At 43.0% G+C, this 13,307-nt stretch overlaps 1 protein-coding gene across 1 annotated transcript in view; it reads left to right on the top strand.

Moving 5' to 3' along the window:
- The window catches only part of PKD1L1 (polycystin 1 like 1, transient receptor potential channel interacting), a 1,386,277-nt gene that overhangs the window by 859,114 nt on the left and 513,856 nt on the right, over positions 1-13,307 (top strand). The window contains exons 38-40 of the mRNA XM_085607392.1: positions 2,658-2,758; positions 3,126-3,315; positions 6,204-6,287. Of these exons, the coding sequence (XP_085463518.1) occupies positions 2,658-2,758; positions 3,126-3,315; positions 6,204-6,287 (375 nt within the window). The remainder of the gene's footprint in view (positions 1-2,657; positions 2,759-3,125; positions 3,316-6,203; positions 6,288-13,307) is intronic.

The following is a 13,307-nucleotide window of genomic DNA, read 5'->3' as shown; positions in this document are numbered from 1 at the left end:
AGCCAAAAAAGGGCGGGCCAAGCAGGACTGCGTACCTGGAAGCAAGCGGCGAAGAAAGTTGTCATTTTGTTCTCCTTGGCATGGCGAGGCCTGACCCGAGTCTGCCAGTGGCCTGGCAAGGATTCAACCCCCACAGAGAGAAGGGCAGAAACGAGGATGACACCGCGAGTTGGCAGACAGCCCCCAGCGTGAATTTGTAGGCGGAAGGCCCAGGGAAGGTCTCCTGTAATGAGACTACACCTGACATTGGGTGCACAAGACTAGGAGAGGTCTCCTACGGATTTGGCTACCAGCAGCTGCACCGCACAAATCGTAGCAGCTGCCGATTGTGCACACTGTTGGGAGCTTTTTTTTCATGCTCCTGGGGCCATCGAGGGGCGAGCCTAAGATAGGCCCCGCCGCAGTACTTCAGGTCAGTAGGCAGCTGCCTCTCACTGTTGGGGGCTATTTGGCTCCAAGGAATTGTTGGATAGTGCAGGGAGATTCACAGTGTTGGGGAGTTCCTAAGGTGTGCATGCTACTAGTGTGTACTAAGGTGCACTGATGATTATGATGTTTGCATAATGTTTTATGCTCCATGTATTCTTACCTGTAGTTACTGGTCGCCCTAACTGTGATTTATATGATTATGACAGTGGCCTGAATGGCCTAGTGACATATGGAATCCCTGTAAAGTCATGGCAAGTGCCTAGTGGCACGGTAAAATATGTGATTGTGTTCTAAAGTATTTTTTATGGCTAATACAAAGGCTATTTTTATATAACCTTGTGTGAAGTTTCTTTTGTGGTGTGCCTAATGCGTCGGTGCTGTGCGAGTGTTGCGCAAACACTTTACACATTGCCTCTGGGATAAGCCTGATCGCTCTGCCAAGCTACCAAGGGGTGAGCAGGGGTTATCTTCAGCATGTAACTCCCTTGCCCTGACTAGAGTGATGGGTTCAGTCTGTCTTGGGTGCATACCCTAGCCAACCAGAAACCCCATTTCTAACACCTACATTGAATTATTTTATTAAATTCCAATGACCAAGGGAAAAGGTTCTGTTCTCAAGTTTCTTCCAAAGTATGGTCCTATCTTCCTAGTGAAAGGATGTTTTTTGTTTTAGTTGTTTCAGATTCACCAATATACCGATAATACACAACCCTACTTGAAAGTCTCCATTGCTTCAGACATCCAACACCTCAAACACTGCACATTATTTACACCTGGATGTCCAGCATCAGTCTGAAGCTCAACCCAACCAAGACAGAGTTCAGATTATTTACCAAGAACAACAAAGAAGTAACAGGACAATACTGGCTTAATGACATGAACCTTGATGGCTTCGGGCCACGCTTTCTCTGATTGCCATGTCACTTGGATTAACCCTGAAAACAAACCTTATCGTAAAGGAACACCTCTCCTAAAAAACAGTTGATTTGGTACCAGGTCTCTCTTCTAAAGAAAGTGAGAATTTTTTTTTCCAGAAAGCGACTTCAGAACTGCTGACCAAACACTTACATTCTTGCATCTGAATTGTGTTAACATCCTGCTACCTGGCCTTCCCAGCTCCACACCGGTATCCCTTAGGAGCATCCTACACACTGCACAAAGTCTCATCCAATGCCTCCGGAAATATGATCACATCATCCCCATCCTGATGGTACTCTTATGGCTTCCCTTACCAGCCGCATCATCTTCAAAACTATCAGCATCATTTACAAAGCCATCACGACCAGCATCTCAACTTATCTGGCAGACAATATTACTAGCTCTGGTGACTCTAGGCCCACCTGCAGCCAGGACACTATCTTACCACAGAATAGGAAGTGTGAAAAAGAAAAAACAGGGCAGGAGGCTTTTTCAATCTGGGCATCAAAGATATGGAACAAAATCCTTGTATTTATCAGAGCCACCCAAACGATGCTCCAATTTAGGAAAGGGTTGAAGATTCACATCTATAAAGAGCACTACACCACAATGCACTGACTGTCCACAACTAACCCAGCTACCTCTTCTCTAACTCACTGGCTTGTTGCTTGTCTTTGCCCCAGCGCTCCCCTGCCTTTTGGGTAGGTGTGCGCTATAGAAATGCTGTATACACAAATACATACATAAACAGATACAACAACCATTATTATTAAAAGTATCTGATCATATTTAAAACATTAGACGTATAGGTAGAAAAGTTACACAAAATGTTTTAAAAGTTTAAATAAATATATTTTTAAAATATTTAACTTTTTGGTTAAACAATTCTATTGCACAAATTGGAAATAGTGTACTGGTCCAGCTATTCAATCAGAATGGTCAAACATAGAGACAAATTCTGGCTGATTAAAAGACAGCCAGTTAGAATTCTACTAAAATAAAATGCTGTGCTCGCCATTTTACATTGGTGCCGGTGTTAAGTGCATCCAAATCCGATCTGACGAAGCACCTACCTGCACGTTCGTGGGCTTTATTATGGACCAGAGAAACACAATGTCCAAACAGTGGTCATTTTCAAAATGATTTTAAATGCCACCAGGAAATAAATCTGAACTAAAGTAGAAGATCAAATTTCAGATCTGCAATATTCACCCATATCATGATTGAGCTAGTATGCGGTCCAGCTTAGACGTGTCCTAGCAGAAGGAGATTTGATTTTTTCTACAAAATAGATATAATTTGTTTTGCAGGTTTGCTCAGAAACCAACACCATCTAATTTCAATATAAAGCAAATTCACTGGTGGGATGGAGAAACTGTTCAGATGCTGATTCCAGGAGCTTCCTTAAAAGGTTTGTGATGCAGTGTAGGTAATATATATTGTAGTTGTTGATTCTTGTCCCCTGACAAATCTTTTAACCTTCGCCTTTTCTATGCGTCCAATTAAAGATTTTGATACGGCAAATCATACAATGACATCAAGCTATGGGTCTGTAAATAGATGTATTCAAGGATGGGCTCCTCTTATTCGGGTTTACTGTTGGATGGATAGAAAAATGTATTTTAATTTTGGTTTGCAATCTTTTGGACTATGACTGGAGATGGCATACTGCAGAGTAAACAGGGTTTTCAGAGTTATTTTTACTAAAGATTAACTACACACACAATTTTAAAATACTAAATTATTGTATTTTTCACTTGCTTTTACATTTCATACAGGTTCTTGCTATCTAGCCCTATTGGATGCGGATTATAATCGGAAAACTAAAAATAAATACTTTGCAAATGTGGTGAATTACACCGTCCATGTTCGGTGGACCCAGTGTTTGTACTGGGATGAAAAGCAGGAATGGAAGACAGATGGTTGCTACCCACAACAAGGCATCACAACAACAACTGTCACTTGCAGGTAGGCCATGAATGGTCATCTGAGGAAGTGTTTTACTACACTTAACAGTCAACACTTGTGTGGATGGTCCATAACATTTTACAGTATTTCTGCCTATCAGCATTTCCAAACATTCATTATGCAATATTGGGCTGTCACTAATGGTAGTTCAAAGGACTGCCGTCTCTGAGAACACTCCAATTTGCCTTTATTCCTGCCCACATTTGTAGAGATGAATTACTTATGTAATCACTATCACCTATTGGTGTAATCAATAACACCAAAAGGAATACAACTACCATTCAAAGATACAGCCAGAAGTTTTTTATTTAGTATATGGCGGCAATAATTTCTGAAATTAATTCTAAATCTCAGGTTTATAAATAAGGTAGTTTCATTAAGATAAGACCTAGTTTACAATCTACAGTCTGCTCTGGCCGACAGGTGGGGAAGCAAAGCCATAAGAGAATGTCTTTGGAGTATTTCAGGAATTAAATGAGGGTAGAAGCAAAGAACAGCTCTAGTGGAAGATATTGTAATAGTACGAGAAATGGATGTGATTGTGAGGATTTTCAAACTACAGGCATGGGAAGCTACAGATACAAATAGAAACATGGGCACTGTATGCCTCCAAACAGTCTTGCCTGTAGGAAACCCCACTAATATACATCAGTGTATCCTTAAGAAGTCCATAACTCAATCAAGCTATTTCAAAAAGAAGACATGCTCTGTACAGGTAAGGGGTAACGTATCATTAGGATAACAGATAGGACTATAAAGTATGCAACATTATGCATTCTGTTCTGTAACACACCAATAACATTCAGCAGATAATAGTCTTTCTTCCAAGTCGTCTTCTTTAATATGTTAACTTTTCATGCTCGAGCAGCTATCTAACTACTATAAGACCACAATCCATTTTGTTGTTTAGTGTTTGGGAGGGATTGGTGTCTAACGTCATAGCTGGCTACTTTGGAACAGAGCAACCTCAGATCACCTTCCTATGATTCTGGGCAAATTGCTTAATATACCTGTGCCTAAAAAATATAAATTAAGTTGTTGGCTTTAATGCCCTGGGGCCAAGTTAGAGCTACATACAAGCTGCAAATAAATGTGCATCTTCCTACCTACTTTTTCCTCGCTCTAATCAGGAATACTAAGCTCCACTAATCCTAGCCCCTTATTCTGTAGACTACAGGCAAGGGTGATTCCGGACCCAAACACAAGATATCCCAAATTATCCTTATTGAACTGCAGAGCAAGGCACTTTTTGTATGCTGGAATGCATATCGGATAATCACCTTGTCATTGAAAGGCCATCCAAAGCATGGGAAGACCTTCCCTGAGTAACATGTATTGTGATTAGCTGTCTGCATGTGTTACAGAAACTGAGCTGGATAACAGAGGCTGAAATACTCACCTTCCCCTTCCATCTATTTGCAGTGTGGTCCAACGCGATCAGACCAAAAAAGCCCTACCTATATATCTTCTCTTCCCTCTCCCCAATTACAGCGGTAAGCACAATTCCGTTCCACCTCAAAGCTTATCCAGTCATGGCTGTACCCAAGGGTGGGGAGATGGAGGAGGCAGGATATTGAGGAGGTCTTCAAGCTTGCCGAACCAGGAAGCTTCCCATAAGGGGGTGCCCATCCCTGTAAAAAGTCCAAAAATATGATGTATTTGTGGTGAAATAGATTTTGTTTTTAAATACTTTGAAGCTCTAAGCACAATCCTCTTGTTTAGAGAACGCGTGAATATAAAATGAAAATTCAACAGCTTTCAATAGCTCCACTGTGTTTCCAAAGGAATGGCGGGCTCCCCTTCTGAATTATAAGGCTGCAGCAGTATTTTCCACCAATCCAGTTGGCCAGCTTATTTGCAAACTGCAATGTGGAGAGCATTTTGGACAATATTATTGGCCTAGAATCAGCCATTCATGGAGATCCTCAAGCTCTGCAAACTGAAAGGGGATGGTATGTGCTATGTTATGTGAGGGATGGGAGTTTCTACCGCATAGGATCAGTTATCCATCAGCAGCCGAAATTCAAATATTGGGTGAAGTGGCCTCTCGCTCTTCCAACCTGTGAACAGAGGATCTTGTTTCTCTTCTTGACCTTGCACTTTCAGATAGTCTTGAGAAGCTTTGCACTTGGAATAAGGTTATTGAATGAGCAAATCTGATCCCCTACCCATAAATAGCCCTCTTTCTTTGTTTGCCACTTTGCCATTCTATTTAGTTGTTGTGTTTTGGCACTCTTGTAGTGTATCTCTTGTGCAAGGATGTAGAAAACAAAAATCCTCTTTTACATAGATGTAAAGTTTATTAACTGTCTGCTGGCTATAAAGAAATATATACTTTTTAAAGTTTAAAAGTGAAGTTTATTGAAGAGAAAATGATAAAAGCAGTTTGCATTATGATGTAACAATATAATGAATACAATTGAGTAATGAATGAAAAGTATATTATGATATTTATAGTTATACATGAACATAGGAGAGAAGAGAAAGAGAGAAGAGTGCAAAGAGAGTAAATGAAGAACATTTTATGCAGTTAAGAGACATGGGTCCTGATTTAGATCTTGGCGGATGAGTTACTGCATCACAATGGTGGCAGATATCCCATCCGCTGAAATATAAATCACATTATATCCTAAGGGGTTTATATTTAGGGTGACGGGAGTTCCATCACCGTTGTGACGGAGTAACCCGTCCGCCGAGATCTAAATCAGGCCCTTAATCTTTAAAGAATATTAAAACTCTGAACACTGTAGAGTATACTTAACAAGGATATTTCTAAACAACACATTACATTGGTAGAGAAATCAGATATACTGATGTTGTGTTTATAATGAATATAGAGACTAGAGGATTGTCATTATTGATACATTATAACTACTGTGTGTTTTTAGGTGTGACCATTTAACTACATTCAGCATCGCAAAAAGAACAGTAGGATCCAGCTTTGAAACTTCAGATGTTTCGCAGTTTTTGAGGTAAAGGAGGTAAAGGTAGAACTATGGATTGTTGCTGGACTTTAATAATTGTAACTGAAACAAAAATACTTTATATAATATTTGATCTAAAGTGGATGAATCAAAGGAGCAGATCACATAACATATTTTAATTGCACCTATATTGCTTCAGTTTTGCTTTAAATTCTTACTGTTAAAAAGTGGCTTCATGCAAGTGCTCAAAATAATAGCTGGAATATTCATCAAGAATTGAATATCACCTTCATAGTAGCTTAAGGCAATAGCAGGAAGCTCTCAACAATTGTCCAAAGCGCCATGTAATATATAAGGAACACTGGTGGGGTTATTGATGTGTGTTGCATTCTCCATTTGTCATTACTAACAAACTGGGAAGGCGACAGTAAAAATTCAAAAGCAGTTTTGGGCAGTTGTTTATTGAATTAGTGCATCTGCACTTAACTGTTTTTTACATGAGGGAGAGGGGTGGAAACAGGATTCCTTTTGCAATAAACCCTTTTTGCACTGCCTCACTAATTTTTGGAATGTTTGACTTCCCCTTTCACACTGTGAACACATATGTACTGCTATTCCTCACAGAAGGAAATATCCCATTATTTCAAGGTAGAAATCCACCCGCAAAAGTGTTATACGTGTTTGCATGTTTGAGTGCTTACCAACCCTTTGGAATTGTCCTCTACCAAGGATTGCCACAGTCCATTCACATGATTAAATCAGAGTGCACTTCTACATGCTGGTTATTTAAGATTATTGCAATTTCAGCACACAGGAAGTAATACAATTGATAAAATCATCATAACAAAAATGTAATCTCGTCAAAGTGGTGTTAACATAAGCTCCAAGTTTATTAGTGTCAAATCCTTTTGAGAAGTCCAACAAAAATTAATTCATAGGTAAGTGTCAAATACGGGTAACTAACTGGCTTCCAGGTCATTTTCTTAAAGCAATAATTGCTTCACAATGTATCCTGGTTCACCGATGTATTTTCATGTTAAATACAATTTAAAAAAACATGGCACATATACCATCTAAACAACGTATACAGTGAGAAATTAATTGTGCTCTGCAAATATCCAGAACTTTTGAAGCATTCCACATTAGCAATACTCATCCTAAAAAAATGATACATTACGGAACTTACAGTGTAGTGCAGAATGAAGGCTTTTTGTGTTTCAGCTCAAACGTGATTTAAGCAAGTCTTCCTTAGGGCAACAAGGCTGCGGAAACGTTTGATGCTAATGCCATTCTTATTAACTTAAGTGGCAAAGGTGCTATACAGAATTCCAAGAGTGCAACTTTGTAAACCAACAATAAAATGTATTTACCATGTTTCAGGTTCAAGAACATCCAGAAGCTGTTTCAATTACATTTAGGTAACAGATGTGAAATATATATATGTTTGGCACTGGCACCCCATTAATTATCATACAATATGATGGACCTCTTTTATTGTGCGTACCCATTAATGATAAGCACAGGGATTAATAACTCATATCTCAAAATGAAAAGCACCAACCCACATGAACTCTTTAGAGACATTTAGCATTACAATCTATTTTAAAGATTGACAAGTTTGCATGGAAATTCTGAAGATATTATCAATTCTGAATGTAGAAACTTCAAATTGCGTACGTTTAATATTTTAAATTGTGCAGTTTGACCAGGCAACATTATCCATTAGGATGGAAAATGATCTTCATGTGAGTACATCAGTCACATCTAAAAGTGTAAATTAATCTAATTTGGCTGAAGTTGGTTGGGTGGCATTTTTCACCTTGCTTGTTCAGATTACGAATTCTAAGGTGTTTAAACTGCACAATTTGAGGTGGATACAGCATTCTCATAACTCTTTCGTGACCTTCACCAGGTATTATTCGAGTGCTGAAGCATCCATGGGCCTCTCACAATGCACATTTATTCTCGCCTCTAGTGTGTGCTGGCATGAGCTCTTACCCATTGGACACCCTGACTTGCAGCAATGAATTGGGCTTCTAGCCCAAATTGAGACATCTCAAAAGCTTGCAAATGTGTTTGTGTTAATTTTCACAACTTTTATAGTACTGAGATTTTATCAAGGACTCCTAATGGACCTATGCTGGACTGCATTATGTAATGGCATTCCAGTACTGAAACATTTTCAGAACTCACCTTGCTTATCCGTCTGGTCCAGTGGTGAACATTGGTAATCCACGGTTTAGATATGCAGAAAATATTAAACACTACCCTAGTTCTTGTGCAGTATTGGATTTTAAGAATAGAAACTATTCTAATAAGGGTTTTAGTTGTTGGACTCAAACTTGGTACTGTCCTTTTTGTAAGGTATGAAAAAATGCACATGATAGTGTATTTATAGACTATCGCCCAAAATCCACAAAACCAGAGGAGCTCTGGAAATTGCCAAAAAACCTTCTAGGATCTACTGAGAATTGATGCCATTAAGAGACCCCCACCACCGTACAAATTAAATGTTCTGTTTTGCAGTCTCGAATTTCTGACCTATATCGCTTTTGTACTTTCTATCAATCCGTCGTGAATTTTTTGTATTTTTCAGGTACGGAACTGCGTGGAGCCCAATGGCTTTTAAGATTATCAAAGAGCATTATTCCACCCTTGTCAGAGCACTGACCTAGTGTTTGTCTCTCTTCTAGTTGACTTGCGCAGGATGATGGATGCCAAAGGCGCAGGGAATTTCGTGCTCCTTGATTTCTAAGCAGCCTTTGACACCACTGACCATGTCACTATTTTTGCAAGACTTTCAGAAGTAGGGATAATGTGCTTAATGCTAACATGGATGGAATCTATCCTACCTGTTAGAAATTGGATCTCTAGTTGGCAGAGGTATGCACCCTGTCCAAGTAGGTACCACAATCCTAGTCAGGGTAAGTCAGTTACACATGCTAAATTAACCTGTGCTCTCTTTCTGGTAGCTTGGCACAGAGCAGGCAGGCTTAACTTGGGCAATGTGTGAGGTATTTGTGCATCACTTAATACAGTAAAACAGTGCAAATACCACACAGAAATAATCCACCTCGTTAGGAAAATCAATTTGATTTATTGAACAAAAGAAGACCAAAATGACAAAAATCCAATAAGTAGAGCTGGAGTTATGAATTTTTAAAGAATATCGTGAAATAAAGTGCTTAGAAACCTAAATCGCCAACCGGGGTTATCTGGTCGCACTGACTGAGATGGAGCATGGATTGAATTCAGGAGTCACGGAGGGCCCTCTGAAAACAGTAGCCTCATGGAGGAAGCGTTGACGTCAAGGAGCAACTGTGGAGAGTGGTCGGAAGCGATGCATCGGCGCCGATCCATAGGATTGTAGGCAATGCGTTGGTTCAGAGTAGCACAGTAGTGCAATACGTCGCCATGGAACTCCAGGTAAAGAGGGCAGTGCACTGTCGTCAAGATGTGCTGTCATTGCAGTGGTGTTCTTGAAGCACTGATGCGTTGCGTTGAAGGGGACTGTATTGGTTCTAACCGGTGCAAAGTTGACACTAGGGAATTTGGTGCTGAAGCTCTGTGAAACTCACTTCTAAGGGCCCAGAACTGAATTTGCACCACTTGGCAGGGTAGGACTCACAGATGGCAGAGTCCAGGTGCTGGTTGGAGATATGCATGCAATTTTTGATGTCACTAAGTTTGTGGAACAGGAGAAAAGTAGACAAGCCCTTGGAGTCACTCTGGGCTCAAGTGGTAGGTCCAGTCCTTCTCACCCAGGCAGAGAGAGCAGCAGGCAGGACAGGACAGCAGAAAAACTGTTCTTCCAGAGCAGCTGTCCAGCAGAGTGGCAATCCTTCAACAGCACACCTGTCCTTCCTGGCAGAGTATCCACAGGTCCAGAAGTGAACTGATTTAGTGGGGTCAGAAGTCCAGTTCGTATGCCCAGTGGTGGCTTTGAAGTGTGGGAGACTTCAAAGAGAGGCTTTGAAGTGCACACAGGTCCTCCCTTTCCTGCCCTGGCTCCAGACACACTTAGGGTGTACGTAGCTCTGTGTGGGGGGATAGGCCCTTTAGGTGCAAGTGTCAGCTACTCCCTCCCATCCTGCCCAGGAAGACCCATCAAGATGTTAATGGGCGAGGAAAAGACAGGAAAATACGCTCCCTAAGACAAAGGAAGATGGGGCATGGATGCAGCTAAAAGAGACAGCCTCAAAAAATAATTCCAAAAGGTATTGGGAAATTATCGCTGACTGTTGTGGCACTAGAGTGAAATCCCTCCCTATACCCATAAAAGAAGAGGAATGGAAACTACATTTGTTAGTACTGTATTCTGCGAATTTTAATTCCTTCAGATCAACCTCAGCGGCACCCGATCAGTTTAAAACCCCAGTATCCAATTCTGTACATTCAATTAATGAAGTGGCTAGAGCTATTAAAAACATTGAGATCCTCAGGAGCAATGGGTCCTGATGAAATTACCATGACTGTAATTAAAAAGGAGCCACTTTTGTGGGCCACTTATCTAACTCCACTTTTTAATTTTTGATACTCTCAGGGGAAGACACCACATCTTGGTCTGGAAGTATTTTAATCCCTCTGTACAAAAAGGGCCCTAGAACACACCCAGGTAATTATCGGCAAATAACCTTATTGGATGCGGGGGGGAAATATTTGCACGTAGTATCCTCGATCATCTTATGGATTGGGTGGCGGGGTAGAAGGTCCTCCCCATAGAACAAGCAGGTTTTAGAAAAAAACATTCCACTCTAGACAATATCTCCATGTTAAAACTAATCTCCAAGTTAAAACTAATTGAGGATAAATACACAATTTCTCTTAACTCAAATGTATACATGGCTTTCATAGATTTTTCAACAGCCTTCGATAAGGTAGATCGACCTCTACGATGGAGAAAATTGCAAAAAATGGGATCGCCCTCACCCCTGCTAACCTTAATTATTGCACTACATTCGCAAACCTGGTGCCAGATACTAATGGGTGGAAATCAAGGTTTTCAATCAATCAATCAAGACATTTGTAAAGCGCGCTACTTACACGTAAGGGTCTCAAGGTGCTGGGAGGGGGTGCTGCTGCTGCTTGAACAGCCAGATCTTGAGTAGTCTCCTGAAGGTTAGTAGGTCTTAGGTCTGCTGTAGGATTATGTGGAGGGTGTTCCAGGACTTGGTGGCGAGGTGGGAGAACGATCTGCTGCCGGTGGTCTATCTTCGGATGCGGGGGACGGTGGCGAGGGCGAGGTCGGTGGAGCGGAGCTGGCGGTTCGGGGTGTAGAAGGTGTGTCGTTTGTTGAGGTAGGCTGGTCCGGTGTTGTGAAGTGCCTTGTGTGCGTGGGTGAGGAGCTTGAAGGTGATCCTTTTGTTGACGGGAAGCCAGTGTAGGTCTCTCAGGTGGGGTGTGATGTGGCTGTGGCGCGGTATGTCGAGGATCCGGCGCGCAGATGCATTCTGTATGCATTGCAGTCGTTTCAGTAGTTTGGCCGGGGTTCCCGCGTAGAGGGCGTTTCCGTAGTCCAGTCTGCTGCTGACGAGGGCCCGGGTGACCGTTCTTCTAGTGTCGGTGGGGATCCACCTGTAGATCTTTCGGAGCATGCGGAGGGTGTTGAAACAGGAGGATGAGATGGCATTGACTTGCTTGGTCATGGAGAGTGTTGAATCGAGGATGAATCCCAGGTTGCGTGCGTGGTCGGTGGGTGTCGGTGCTGCTCCCAGGGCCGTCCGCCACCAGGAGTCGTCCCAGGCAGATGGGGTGGAGCCGAGGATGAGGACCTCCGTCTTGTCAGAGTTCAGCTTCAGACGGCTGTTCTTCATCCATTCGGCGACGGCTTTCATTCCTTCGTGGAAGTTGGTTTTGGCGGTGAGAGTGTCCTTGTGAGGGAGAGGATCAGTTCTGTGTCATCGGCGTAGGAGATGATGTTGAGGTCGTGCAGTCTGGCGACATGGGCGAGCGGGGCCATGTAGATGTTGAACAACGTCGGGCTGAGGGAGGATCCTTGGGGTTCGCCACAGATGGTCTTGGAGGCTTCGCATTGGAAGGGAGGGAGGCGGATGCTCTGTGTTCTGCCGGAGAGGAAGGAGGAGGTCCAGTCCAGTGCTTTGCCTCAGATTTCTGCGTTGTGGAGGTGAGTGCGTAGGTTGCGGTGGCAGACCGTGTCGAACGCGGCTGATAGGTCCAGAAGGATGAGGGCCGCGGTCTGCCTTTGTCCAGCAGGGCCCTGATGTCATCGGTGGCGGCGATAAGGGCCATTTTGGTGCTGTAGTTGCTGCGGAACCTGGACTGGGACGGGTCCAGGATGTTGTTCTCCTCGAGGTAGCGGGTCAGCTGTTTGTTGACAGTTTTCTCAATGACCTTCGCCGGGAACGGGAGCAGGGAGATGGGCTGGAAGTTCTTGAGGTGCCTTGGGTTTCTTGAGCAGGGCGTTTGTCTCGGCGTGCTTCCAGCTCTCCGGGAAGGTGATGGTCTTGAAGGAGATGTTGATGGCCTTGCAGAGGTGGGGAGCGATGGTGGCGCTGGCTTTGTTGGAGATGTGGTGAGGGCACAGGTCTGACAGGGAGCCGGAGTGGATGGTGCTCATGAATTTGATGGTGTCGTTGATGTTGGTCCAGGTGAGTAGAGGGTCGCTGTGGGTGGTGGCCGTGGGGTCTGAGGTGTCGTTGGCTGCCGTGGAGGACTGGTTGTCGAAGCTTTCGTGGATGTCTGCTATCTTGCGGTGGAAGGAGGAGGCCAGGGAGTTGCACAGGTCTTGCGATGGTGGGATGTCGTTGGTGTTGGAGCAGGGGTTGGAAAGTTCCTTCACAATGTTGAAGAGCTCTTTGCTGTTGTGTGTGTTGTTGTCGAGGCGGTTCTTGAAGGAGATCTTTTTGGCGGATCTGATGAGGTGATGGTGTTTGCGCATGGCGTTCTTGTGGGCTGCTTGGTTCTCCGGTGTCTGTTCGTGGTGCCATTTCTTCTCCAGCTTTCGGCAGTTTTGCTTGGAGGTCTGCGGTGAACCAACTGGCAGTCTTGTTGGTGCGTGTGTTGGAGGGATTCTTGATCAGGGCGAGGGTGTTGGCGCAGTCTTCGATC

The sequence above is a fragment of the Triturus cristatus genome, chromosome 5_2 (genome assembly GCF_964204655.1).
Source record: "Triturus cristatus chromosome 5_2, aTriCri1.1, whole genome shotgun sequence".
Classification (NCBI taxonomy): Eukaryota; Metazoa; Chordata; class Amphibia; order Caudata; family Salamandridae; genus Triturus; species Triturus cristatus.
The sequence above is the reverse complement of the archived record's forward strand: the minus strand, read 5'-3'. Positions and strand labels throughout refer to the sequence as shown.